Source organism: Sylvia atricapilla, chromosome 6, assembly GCF_009819655.1.
Source record: "Sylvia atricapilla isolate bSylAtr1 chromosome 6, bSylAtr1.pri, whole genome shotgun sequence".
Taxonomy (NCBI): domain Eukaryota; kingdom Metazoa; phylum Chordata; class Aves; order Passeriformes; family Sylviidae; genus Sylvia; species Sylvia atricapilla.
In genome coordinates, this window is record NC_089145.1 from 59,199,912 (window position 1) to 59,213,130 (window position 13,219).

A 13,219-nucleotide genomic window follows, 5' to 3' on the forward strand; every position below is an offset into this window, starting at 1 on the left:
TCTCTGCTGTCTGGATAGATGTTATGGAGGATATATCGTAAGGCAGTTAAGAAGTTTCCCTTCTGAGTTTCCCTATGGATTTCCACCTCCATAGCAATAGCTGCCCACCTCACCCCACATTAACCACTGCTGTATGTTAGTCACTTCTTTTCTCCCACATCTCTGTATATCCAATGCAAATAATTTCCCTGTATCTCCCCCAAGAGGAGTGTATGTAGGTGTGTCACCTCCAAGAACACTGGGAGAAAAATTAGACAAAATTAACCTCCCATCCTTCAGTGTGCAAACTCCATCCCTTCTCTTTTTGTTATCTCTGGCTTTGTAGTCACCCAGGGACACAGCACAACTTGGCATGTTTTTCAATACCCATTACAATTTTCATTCTTTTCTTCATTAATCCATAAAATGGTTTGGGATGGAAAGGATTTTAAAGATAATCTAGCTCCAACCCCCTGACATGGGTAGGGACGTCTTCCACTAGCTGCTCAGAGCCCCATCCAACCTGGCCTTGAACACCTCCATCCACAACTTCTCTGGATAACCCATTCCAGCTCCTCACTGCCTTCACAGTAAAGAATGTCTTCCTAATGCAGTAATATACTATATAAAATTCGTGTATTAAATATTGTATCAAAATTTTAGACTATTAAAAGCCACTCGAGGGAGTCTCCTCGATTCCAAGCCTATTGTGGAAGCTGTGAAAATCAAAAATTCGCAACATAATAGCAGGGCTGGACTGGAGATGGCCCATTCATCAAGGATGGGCTCCCCCACTTCAGGGCTGCTCAACATCTGATATCAATCTTGGTGGAGGATCCTGAGGATGATCAAATCAGCACCTCAGAGAAGAAATCCGGAAAAACTATTGAATCATATTTTCATACTCAGGGGAACTCTTTCAAAGCCTTGCTTGGAAATAAGAAATACATGAATATCTGGACTTAAAATAAGCTTAGCCTCGGATAAATAAACTGTATGAAAACCACATGCTGAAACCCAGTATTCGTGGCAGGGTTGGAAGGCACCTTTGCTGCCATTGCCCTGTCCACCCAGCATTCGATCAATGTTGTTCCGTTTTATTGTGGCTTTCCAATTCGATTTTGGAAAAATTGCTAAATAAATTATTTTATTTTGAATTGGATTCTGATCGTTATAACACTAACACCTAATCCAACCTACGGTTTGTAAAGAGCTGAAGCCCACGGGGAGCCCTGAGTCCTTTCCTAGAACCCTCAGCAGTGGGCAGCTGCATTTGCTGAAAGCCTGTTTTGTTTCTCCTGCCTGCCCCTGGCAGCTGCACTCCTGGAGTCCCTGGGTGGGCTCCGTGCTCCCGGCTCAGCTGCCCCTTCCCTCTTCCAGAGGGATGCCAGAGGGAGCCGGCCTGCCCCAGGCTTCTGAACCACTACTGCTTGTTTATTGGAGCCTGAGCCTGTTCCTTGGTTTTTCCAGGAGACTTTGATGTTCACGTTGAAACTGTTATAAATAACCGGTCCAGTTTCATAAAAACTGCCAATTTATTGATAAAAATCTGCGAAATAGAATTTTAGGAATAAGCCAAAATCAATCAGACAGCATGGACCCCGGGGTCGATGCTGGGTGAACCTCAGATCCGACAGCGTGCCATATCCCTCCCCATTCACAAATTCCGCCTGTGCACAGTCTGGTTTATACAGTTTTTATTGCTCGAGGCAAAAGTTGCCTCACACCATTGTCCTACTCTGTTGGTGTTTCAAATTCATATTCCTTTTCTTTCCCTCTGCTGGTCTGGTGGATGGTTTTCCTGGCAGTGTTGGGGCTCCTGCTTAGATTTACAGGAACCTGGCATTCACATGCCCACCGGTCTGATGTAGGTAAGATCCCAATCAGGTGATGATCACTGGGGTCATTGACAGTCCCATCTCCTGGTGGGGACAGACTTCTTTATTTTGCAGACGAATGGGTCTCCTATTCCTGGAAGTGACTTGTAGTTGCACCACACTTTTATTTAAGGAGGTAATGGCATTTGATACAGTATATATTTTTATACAGGATATTTATCTAAATGAATTAATTCCCCAATATTTATAACAAAACACATAATCACAGAATGGTTATATGCAGGTGCTTTTATTGAAGAGCTCTGGGAATCAGGGGTACAGGGTACAGACCCATATCTGACTCTGACATGGATTCGAAATGGACGTGGTTTTATACCCTTTCATTATATAACTACATATTAATTATTTAACCCACATTGTTCTATTGTATGAATTCTTGTCGTTTTCATCAGGCCCCCCAACATCGTTTCTCATGATTCTTAAACAATAATCATATTCAAGTACCAATCATTACATTAAACAATCTATAATTTATCATATGATGATTAGCAGGTGCAGTTTCTTCTGTACATGGTCTAGTAAAGACAAAACCCAACCTTTGTTTCCAGGGCCTACGAAGTTCTGGTTCCCCTCCCAGGCCTATCCAGGCCCAACCTTTCTTTCTACCTCCCCTGAATCTATTGTATACAATTGCCACGATTTTTAGAAGCATTTTAACCCTATGCTATGAGTCAGCCCCCAAAGCCTGAACAAGTGCTGGTTCACATAGCTTTGAAAACTGACCAAAGGAACTTTTATTTCCCCCCCAGTCTGGCACTCCTTTGAGGTAGCCCTGTTAAGTGTAAGTAGTGATGATTGATGGCTGAAAGGAGCTAGGAGACAGCCTGAAACAAGACCAGGAGACAGCACAGAAGAAAACCAAGAAATTTCACCAGTTGGATCCGAATTTTTTTTAAAGATATCTGTATGGATTCAGAAAGAAAAGAAAAAAAAAAAATAAACACAACCAAACAAACCCAAAAAATCAAAATAAACCAACCAGAAGTAAAAACGTCTAACAGTCCCCAATTCAAGTGTTGCCTTTTGGACTAGCAAGATAAAAAGACTAGAAATCAAAGACTAAGAAAAAAAAAAACCTACTGGAAATATTTGTGGGAAAGGATGGCAGGAAAACAGGAAATCTTTGGCTTGATTGTAATTTCCTATTAAAACAGTTGGAACTAGGTCTAAAGGAGCTAAAAATAAACCCGCAGAAGAAAATCAAAGTTCTCACACCCTGGTGGAAATCAGCAACCAGGATGAGGACTTAAGCCAGAAACTTATTTTAATAACACACAATTCTACATGCCTCTATTCTGTTTAAAGCCAGGAGAGGGGGGATTACCCAGCTAAAGCAGTATAAACATCTGTTGTGTGGAGAAAAAAAAGGTACTGGTTGAAGTTAACTTGACCATCCAAATGGAGTGCTAGAAACCCTAAGAGCAAAGGGTACTTCTGGGCACTACATATGGGCACAGGGCTAATGGCAGCTTATAGTTTATTTCCAGACTATAAAGCTAATTTACCAGATCACTGATAAGCCCACATATCAAGTGGCAATACCTGTCTTAATCAGCTCTCTGGAGGCAAATGCTAGAAGGAGTGGGGAAAGAAGAAATTCTATCTGTCCTGTTAGAGGACTTGCAAAGGTTTTTGTTTAGTTGTTTATATCTATGAATCCAGCCAGCTGCCAGAGGACAGCCTCTGGATTGACCATTTGATCAATGTAAGTGAATGCAAGTGTTAGGTGCCTACAAGGTGTGATTATTTTTTCCCCCCTCTGGATCATGGTTTATGCCCTTCATTAGAGTAAAAACTATTAAGAAGGTGATTGTCATCATCCTACTTGGCTCTGCATTTAATGGGGACCTGGGGATTACAGCTGGGAGTTTTTTGGTGGATTTTCCAACAATTAGAAAGCGACCATTAACCGGGACAGTTGGCAACCATATAAGATTCAAACTTGAAATTCTGCTGAAAAACTTGTAGTTGAAAAAATTTGGATCAATAGCAATCACTATAAATAAAATGCTGGTTAGTACAGACAGTGATATCTCCTTTCCCAATTTGGGACACCTTTAGAAAAAGCTAGGAAGGAAAGCTGTAATTTTACCCTAATTTATTGACTGCAGACAGTGAGTAGAAATATGTATCACTTTAGATTTCTGAAAAGCAGTTACTAACTTTCATATATATATATATATCAACAGGAGTCATTAGGATACAGATAGGATGAAACCTTGAAGGAGAAGCAGGGGTGAAAGAGCTTTTATCATGTGTACAACATAGTGCACTATTTCGTAATGGAAATACTTTCTCATTAGGAGTCTCTCCCATTTCAAGATGTAGCTTGTCTTGGACTGATCATCCCAGGTCTGGTTGTTGGTGGGGAGGTCCTCCAGGGGGGACAGAACAGCAATCTGTTAGCCACATCAGCCAGAAAGAAGTGGTAGCCCTTTCTGTGTCTGGACTCTAGCAAAGCAAACTATTTCACTTTCTATCACCAAAAAATGATACACTGAATACTTTATTAAATCTAATTCTTCACCCTCAATTTGAAAGTGCAATATTAGGAGGTAGGTCACAAGAACTCTGCAAAGACTTTTGCATGTAGGTCAGGATTAGCAGCATTTAAAGTAGCAGTCATGCAGTGCCCATTATGAGCTATATGTGAGGGCTACTGGATGATGTTCATTCCTCAGATTGTGATTTTTCTAGGCAAAATACTCTGATACATGCTGCAAAAGGTGTAAAGTTGTACTAATCAAAATAAACACAAAGAGATATGACCCATTTCTAAAATATCTATTTACTTCTGCAGCTGGCTTAACAGGAGAGATCAGGGCAAAATATTCCTTTGATAGAAAGGAAATAATCTGTACAAAATTCTCTCTCCCCTAGAGGCTGGCAGACATACAGGGCTTCTTTTGTGCATTTGTCAATATTGCAAAACTATTTCATAAGTTGGGAAAGAAAAATAAAACATCTCAGTGGTTGAGTGTTTGAGTGCTTTTGGTTAAAAGAAAAGTTGTTGCAACTTCCACTGTTATCAGAGTATTCACATTTCAAAAGCTCTTTCCTATCAGATGTGGGTGCTAGTGCTTACATTAGAACTCAAACATGGTGAGTTGGAGGTGACTTTGCATAGCAAAAGTCTAAATTCTCTGGCACTGCTGGCCAGTAATGATTACACCAGTTCTAAATAACCCACATGTATGAAATCATGACAGGCCCTTTACCCCTTCTATTCTCTGAGCAGGTCTGACACAGTCCTGGCATGATTGGTTGGTTTAGGTGTTTGGTTCATTTAGGGTTGGTTGGTTCGTGGTTTGTTTTTTTTTTTTTTTTTTTTTTTTTTTTTTTTGGTGTTTTTTTTTTTTTTTTTTCAATTGCACTCTCCCTGCTACTTTTGAAGCCATTGTCTGATTTTGATCTTATATTACATGAGAGCATGAGTATTAAAAATACCAAGTTCTGCATGTTTTGGGGAACAGCATTTGTAACAGATACAACCCAGTAACGTACCAGAAGGGATATGTGTTCACTTAGCTTTTGTCCAAGGGACAGCAGCTTGCCAACTTGTACACATGGAATAAAAATGTAACTGCAGTCCAGCCTCTTGCCCACCCCAAACAGGTAGGGGAGGACTGAACAAAGGAAGGGTGATTGGTTGTGAAGGGAGGTGGCTCATGGCTTTCCGTGGCTAGAATACAAATTTGGAGGAAATCTGGCTTCATGAGCTCTGTAGTTCTTGGAAAAAATTATTCAAACTTCTGGTCTTTGGTGATTGGAAGGACTGCAGTGTTCTGGCTTTGTATCACACAGAGGAATAATGCAGATACACTGCTAATGAACAAAGCACAGTATAGGCTCATGAAAAGCTTCCTCTCTTAAATACAGAAGTATTGAATTCCAGATTTCATCTATGAGACACAGAGCTGTGCAAATACAATGGGAAATCACGGGAATCATCATCTACATAGGAAGAGGATTTTGTTGAAGGGACAGCTAGCTGTTCCATTATTATCGTACTTGAATATATTTGAGGATCCTGATATTTGACTGCTTAGGTGAAAGTAGCAGACATCTCTAGTATCAATATGTTACAGTAGAGTACTAAATTGTACAGAACTGTGGTTTTGACTACTCAAATATCTAGTTTTGGGGGGCTTTTTCATAAAGTAAATAGTTGCCAATTAAGTAAAAATTTGTTACTCAGGATGAACAGGAATACTGCTGCACAGGCAAAGCCACATACTCAGAGGTTCACAGCACACCAACAGCCACAGCAAAATTTAAAAGCCTTTCTCAAAAGCAAGACATCCCTCATAGGAAGGACACTGTGAAGCTAAATAAAGAAAAGATCAGAAGCAGTGACACTTTTTAAAAATTCTTTTAAATTTCTTCTTCTCTTTGAAGAAATAGCTCTTCAGTGCATGCACCCCAAAGGGGTCAGGTTTAAGACCTACACTAGCTACCTGAAAGATGGAAATACTGAGTAATTTTAAACTTACTTTAATCATGTACCCTTATTTGGTGTAAATATTAGTAAGGCAAGAATTCCAGAAACTTAGATATCTGTAGGTGCACCCAAGAATTCAAAACATAATCTATCCATTGGAATGCTGAACTGTTGAATTAGGCCACAACTGAAAGGTTTGTGCTCTCTAGGATATATTAAAAAATACCTGTATGTTTTCTGAAGTATTTGGCAACAGCTGAAATCTTAAGAAATCATAAATCCTAGATAAACTAGGATAAGTTTTTGATGGTATGAATGTGATCCAATTGCCCCTTACTACTCTGAGTGCCCTATGGGGCCCTGTAGAGATCACAGAATCACAGGATCTGCTGGTTTGGAAGGGACTCCTGGAGTAGAGTCAAACTCCTGGCCCAGCTCAGGACCACCCCCAAGAGGCACACCATGTACCTGAGAACATGATCCAAATCCTTTCTGAACTCTGTCAGGCTTGATGGCAGTTAATAGAAGGAGGGAATAAAGCTCTGCAACATTTAACTGTCTACAGTACTCCTCTAAAAGTTCAGTTAAACTTAGTTATGACAGTCCCCGTGCATCTGGACAGAAATATTTTAAGAGTTCTTTCTTTAAAGTGGAAATGCAAAGAATTGGGCACAGTAATAGCAGCCTGGAATGCAGCAGAACCTACCCTCTGCCTAACTAACCCTGCTCTTTTCTAACCTTGTCCTTCATGCATATTCAAAGGAACCGAAGTCACATGCTTCAAAGTCAAGCCTTTGCAAGATCATGGCTTTTCTTGTGCACAGAACATGCCCTTCCTGCCTGGTGTGCCTGCACAACGAGGTTATCTGTACAAGTCATTATTATTTTGGTTAGCACCACCCCCTCCAGTCATTTAATATTTTAGTGATGTCTTGCTCTATTATTTTTAATCTGTCTTGAATTAAAGATCTAAAAATTAACAGAAAAGCAAGCAAATTCTCCAAAGAAAGATATTTCGAAGTTTTTCAATATGCAGAACTGTGTTTAGAATTAATGCAATTTGGAAACCAAAGCACATAAATCAATGTATCATTGTCAGATCTTAAAGAGCTAAAGTGTACTGTGTTGTAGTAAACTAAATAATTTAATACTAGCTATTACCTAACATTGCTAATCTTCAGATCTCATTTGCAGAGATGGTAGAATATTAAATGCTTTGGGGCAGACCACTTAGGCAGGAAGGCAACACTGAGTCCCTCACTGATGGTCTGCTGACTATGTTCCCACTGCCCTTGTGCTTCTCACATTAACTGTTATCAGTCATTATTTTAAACAGTTGGGTTATGTTATTTATATGACAGTCTGTAAATGTTGACAAAATTCTTGTCATTTTAAAACAAGTCTCAATAATTAAATATTGCCAATATTAAAAACCCCAGCTGTCCCAATCAGACTTTTAGCTCACAGAAGTGGATATATATCCTCGATCCAAAACAGAGCACCAGTGACTGCTTAAAAATGTCCAAGCAAAGAGATACTGGAAAGAGTTTTAAATTATACTACCTTTTGGAAAGTCCAAGAACTCTCTATCTCATGAATGCAAACAAACTTTTAGGAAAACTTGGTACTTTTTCAGTGTCAGTAATCCAGTCCTCAGCAAGATTGATATGGCACCCCATCCATTTCCCTGCCTGTTGTTGGCCTCACGGTGAGGTTGTGGATGGGACTGAGACAAACGTGTTCTCTTGAGTTATTTGGCTTTGCTGTAGGAGCAGAAGGGACGTGACCATGCTAAGAGATCAGAGGAGAAATGAAGACTCTCAGAGCTCGGTGCTGGACCCAGACGTGCCTGACGGTTCAGTTTCGATGCCAGCACTGCAGCCGAGGGCGTGGGCAGCGAAACCAGGAGAAGCGACTTCGGGCAGGAGCTCGGCCTGAGGAGTTGCGGCACTCCGAGGACCAGTGTGGAAAGAGGAACTATGGGGCACATCGTTGCTGGTTGCACAACTGAGGCTTGAGTAAAGGTTGGGAGCCGCTGCCGTGGTGAATCCCCACCTGGATTTTATTTCCTTGCCGCTCACAGGATTGCCCCTGCAATACACTGCAGAGTCTCTACACAGCCTGAGTAGCTGTGTAATGGGATAACTTTACATTTTACTTCCAACCAGCAGGAGAACAGTTTCCTACAGCAGTTCCTGCTGCCGAGGCGCGCCGAGGGTCCCGCAGCGAGCCCCCAAGTGTCGGACACCGGCGGCCGCCCTCCATCCGCGGCCGCCCTCCATCCGCGGCCCTCCTCCATCCGCGGCCGCCCTCCATCCGCGGCCGCCCTCCATCCGCGGCCCCCCTCCATCCGCGGCCCCCTCCATCCGCGGGCCGGCGCTGCGCGGGAGCGCGCCCGGCGCCTCCGAGGTGCGCGGGGCAGCGCCGCCGTGACGTCACGACGCGGTTGCCATGGGGACGCCTGGGGGTCGCACCTGACGGCTGTCGTGAAGCAGCGGGAGGAAAGCGAGGGAGGAGGAAGGGGGAGGTCCAGGCCCGGCCCGGCCCCCGGCCCGCGGGGAGTTGGCTCCGCGCCGCGCCCCTCCGCCCTCGCCGCATCGCGGTCGGAGCCAGGAGGAGGAGGAGAGGCGGCGCTGCCGCCGCTGGCTATGTAGGGGCCCCAGAGCGGGCAGATCCGGAGGCCGCTGTCCGCCTCTGGAGCTCGGCGCCGGGGCCGGGCCGAGGCCGGGCCCGGCGGGATGTTTTCCAAGAAGCCGCACGGGGACGTGCGGAAATCCACGCAGAAGGTGCTGGACACCCGCAAGGATCCGCTCACCCGGCTCAAGCACCTCCGCGTCCTTATCGGTGAGGCGGCCGGGGAGGGGGGAAGGGAGCGGGTCGGCGGCGGCCGCGGGTCCCGGCGTGGGGAAGCCCGGCAATGTGCGGGGCCCGGCCGGGCGCCGGCGGGAGGCGGACCCGGGCTCGGCCCCGGCCAGCGGGACAGACCCCGGCCGGCACGGCGGGGCGAGGCTGCCGCGGGCTGCCGGGGGGCTGCGGGATGCTTCGCTCGCCGCCTTTGTGCTCAGGCACGGAGCTCTCCGTCTGAAGGTGGAATTGCTTCGGTCGAAAAAGTGGTGTTCTTCCCGTGTGAATTATCCTCTAGAATGCACTAACTGCTAAGTTGCTGCGCATGAATAAAAGTGGCTGGTGAGCGCAAATGGTGCCTGTAACTCCTGAATCCATTTCCTTTACCTTCTTGCAGTAACAATTTATATTTGTGTACGTTTTAAAAGCAAGAGCTACGCTAGTAAGTGCTCACCAACGTAGATATGAGTGAGCTTCTATCGAGCCAGATTTAAAACACTTTTGGTTTGCCAGTTGGTAAAGGAGGACACACAAGCCCTTAAGGGCTGCCGCAGTTCCTGTGAACTGCCATTTAACCTGACCAGTGAATTAGAAATTGTGATTATACGGCATAATTGCCTAATGAAAAAAAAAAAACCGGGGGGAAACGAAAACAAACCTAGAGTTAACCATTCCAAGTTATCTGTTAGTTGCATGTGTTTGTAAAAATCTAAGTCATTGTCATCACGCTGTCCTTGAAAAAAAGGAGCTTGCTCTGGAGTGTCTTTTGAGCGCTTTAGTCCTGTAAATGTGTGTGTTGCTTCTGACAGTTTATCAACGAGTGAGCAGGGCTGGGTCAAGGGCAGCTGCATTCCGTGCTTAGCACAGAATGCTGAATGGATTATTTTGGGTTCTGCCCACAGTCTGGTGGTATTTATGTATCTTGTCCTCCAAAGCTGGATTCTTTCCTTTCAAAGGAAAACGGCTATTGCTCCTTTTTTTTTTTTTTTTTGTATTGGTGTTTAAAGGAACAGGTGTTCCCATGTTGCACCATCTGCCGCTTCATGAGTTATTTTCTGCAACATAGTAATTATCTAGACTTGAAATGGAGAATAGTTGTGTAGCTATATAAGAGACTTCAGTAGTCAGATGGATCCCCTTGCCTCGCTCAGAATGTACCACTGTTCCTAACTGGCTGTACTGAGCCAGCTGTGGCTTGGCTCTCTTGGTTTTTAGCTACTTCCTCAGTTGAAACTTTAAGGAAGAAACATTCTAAAGAAACTAAGTACCTCTCTGAATTCAGAGTTTCTGGCTAAAATATATTGAATATTTCTAGTTTTGCTTTAGTCCGCAAAACACTCTGAATGATTTTTGATGTGATCTGTTCTAAACTTACGTTCTCGCAATTTATTTACAACATTTTTTTCTTCAGCTTTCGTAGTAATCGGATGACTTCTGTAAGTTGCAAGCCTTAAGCTATGTCAAGCAGACATTCTTATCTAATCTAAGGTTTCTGTTTACTGGCTGTATGACAGACTAAATTTGCTGGGGATGTTTTTATATGATGCCCTCCCCTCCTTTGTGTGTATCCCAGCTGCTGAAGCACAGCTCCCACACATCCTTTCTCCGAGTTTGGGAGAACACAGTGTCTGAGGGACTGTGTAATTAGGGAAAGGCGTAACAGTACTCTTCAGCTTGTCTTTTTTTTTTTTTTTTTTTTTTTTTTTTTTTTTTTTTTTTTGATACATCCACAAGATTTTGTTTTAATGCACTTTTGCTTAAGTGCATGAGCTTCAAAAACAAGGTCTTTTTTTTTAGGGCAGTAAAGTAAGATGTTTCCATACGTATTCCCACTGAAGAGCACGAGAAGTATACACTAGATTATTTGAAGCCTGTCTTCTGGTGTGATCATCTCCTTGGCCTTAATCCTTTCTCTGCTGCCTCAAGTGGCTTCCAAAACATCAACTCCATGCCCTTTCTTCTGCAGTTGTTTCTTTGACTAATCTTCAGAACCAGATTAAAAAAAAATAAAAGCTCCAGATAAATAGAACTAGACTGCTTGCTGGGATGGCTTCTCATACAGGCACCATCCCACAGCATCCCACATCATTTTGTCCTCAGTCACAATTCCCCCAGAATAATAATTGCCATATTTCCCATGTGTTCAGGGGAGCCAACAGACTACCTGAGGGGATAGGGCAGGAAATCTCAGGTCAGCTCTGTTCAGCCTCTTCCTGAAGGAAAAATTATTTATTTTGCTTATTGCTCTTAGCCTCTGCACACTGGAGACTAAAAAACTATCCAGAAGAGAAATTTCTGCAGTTTTACGTCCAGGAGAAGGAGGGAATTTTCTCTTATTCTTTAATCTAAAATACTTTCAGTACACCTGCGACACATATTGGACTAGAGTTCTTTTTTTTTATTTATTTCTTTTTTTTTTTCCCGTGCATTTTAGTCTTTGGTTCAGCAACAATAAACAGGTACAGCCTTGGTTTGGTTTCATGGTTAAGACTTGAGAGGAAGAAACAGTATTAGTTGATTTTCCTGCAATTTTACCAAGGCATCCAAAGCAGCAGTCCTCCAGTAAGCCAAAATAATGGAATAGTCATGAATGGAGGTGAGTGCTTGTGAATTACAGACTGTTGGCTGTCTATTATCCAAAGAGGAATCTAAAAAATTTAATTATGGTAAATGACTGAGAGTTGCATCCTCCAAGGAAATGGTGTAAGTCAGGCACCATATAGTCTAAAAATATTTGAATTATTATAATGCTACTTTTAGTAAGGATCAGAAGAGATTGAACAATATCAAAGCACCTGATATGAAGCTAAGTGGATAGATAGCACAAAGGCCTATGACTTTTGTTTTTAACAAATTAAGAGTAGTGTACATTAGATGGAATTTCTAAAATGTCTTTTACACGACAGCTAAGAACATACAGTGATGTGTATTCTTTTAGGAAAGTATCCTGTCATTGGTGACATCTCAGGTTAAATTTAGTAAAAAATGCAAATTAGTCAGCATAAGGATATATGGAAAAATTTGTGTCTTTTGTAAAGCAGAGATGTACCATTATACCAAATTCCATTGCAGCTTTGGGAGTCGTGTTGCTATAGTCAATGTAGGTATCAGAATGACTCAGGTGAGGGTAAAATTTTAATGTGAAAACACAGTGAAAGCTTTAAAATTCCTTTGTGCAGAGACAGAAGGTGAAAAATATGCAAACATATATGAAAAAGACTAGGAAATAACATCTATCAAGACTTACCAAATCTGAAGTTACAATAAATGATTTTTGTCTTTTTGAAGCTCTTGAATGCTAGGCTAGTGATCAGTTATAGGTATGCTGAGGGAAAAATGCATTTTTGTGATTTGGGTTTTGGGTTTTTCTGTTTTATTTTTTTTTTTTTCTGAAACTTTTTAGTAGATAACTTCTCTTTACCACTTCAGTCCAGTGTCCTGTCTTTGGTTCTCTGATCTGCTTCTGATCTTCTCTGATCTGATCAAAAGTTTGGCTCTTTTCAGTCTTTTTTTTTTTTTTTGTAGTTCAGGAACCAGAGAAAATTCTGTGAAATTCAGGTGACTAATTCAGAATTGATTAAATTATTTTTTAAAGTAAATACAATATATGACACATTTATGCATGTACATAGTATAAAGTTTTTTTACTGTAAGTTATATCCTTTAGGAGACCTCTGAATTGTAAGAAATATTATTCTTGCTAAGAAATGGAAGAGAGGCACATTGTGTACTTTGCAGAGTCAGGTATTGGCTGTACAATGATTTTCCAGAAAATCTCTCCCTCTCTCCCTCTCTCATCTCCATCTCTATATTTAGCAGTGCCCAATCAATTAGCAGCTAATTGCAATTTTTAGGATCATTGAAGTGGAAATAATATGGAATTATTCTTATATATATGCACACTGTTTCATCAGACTTCAGCATCAAACTAAGATTCTATGATTTTAAAATGGTAATTTATAAAAGTTTGTGGTAGTAATCTTTCAAGCATCAGGTCTTGGGTTTTATGTCCTTTTGCTGAAATTGTGCTTTCAGCATTCTATAAATAATTAAGACA

The 13,219-nt window shown here is 42.0% G+C and overlaps 1 protein-coding gene across 5 annotated transcripts in view; it reads left to right on the forward strand.

Moving 5' to 3' along the window:
• Positions 1-8,788: 8,788 nt before the first annotated feature.
• Positions 8,789-13,219, forward strand: part of RALGAPA1 (Ral GTPase activating protein catalytic subunit alpha 1) — a 130,218-nt gene continuing 125,787 nt past the window's right edge. For 4 of the 5 annotated variants that reach the window (XM_066322102.1, XM_066322103.1, XM_066322104.1 and 1 more), the window contains exon 1: positions 8,852-9,162. In XM_066322102.1, the coding sequence (XP_066178199.1) occupies positions 9,057-9,162 (106 nt within the window). In that variant the 5' untranslated portion in view covers positions 8,852-9,056. Of the gene's footprint in view, positions 9,163-13,219 lie in introns of all 5 variants that reach the window. The other variant, XM_066322101.1, reaches the window with a different exon arrangement.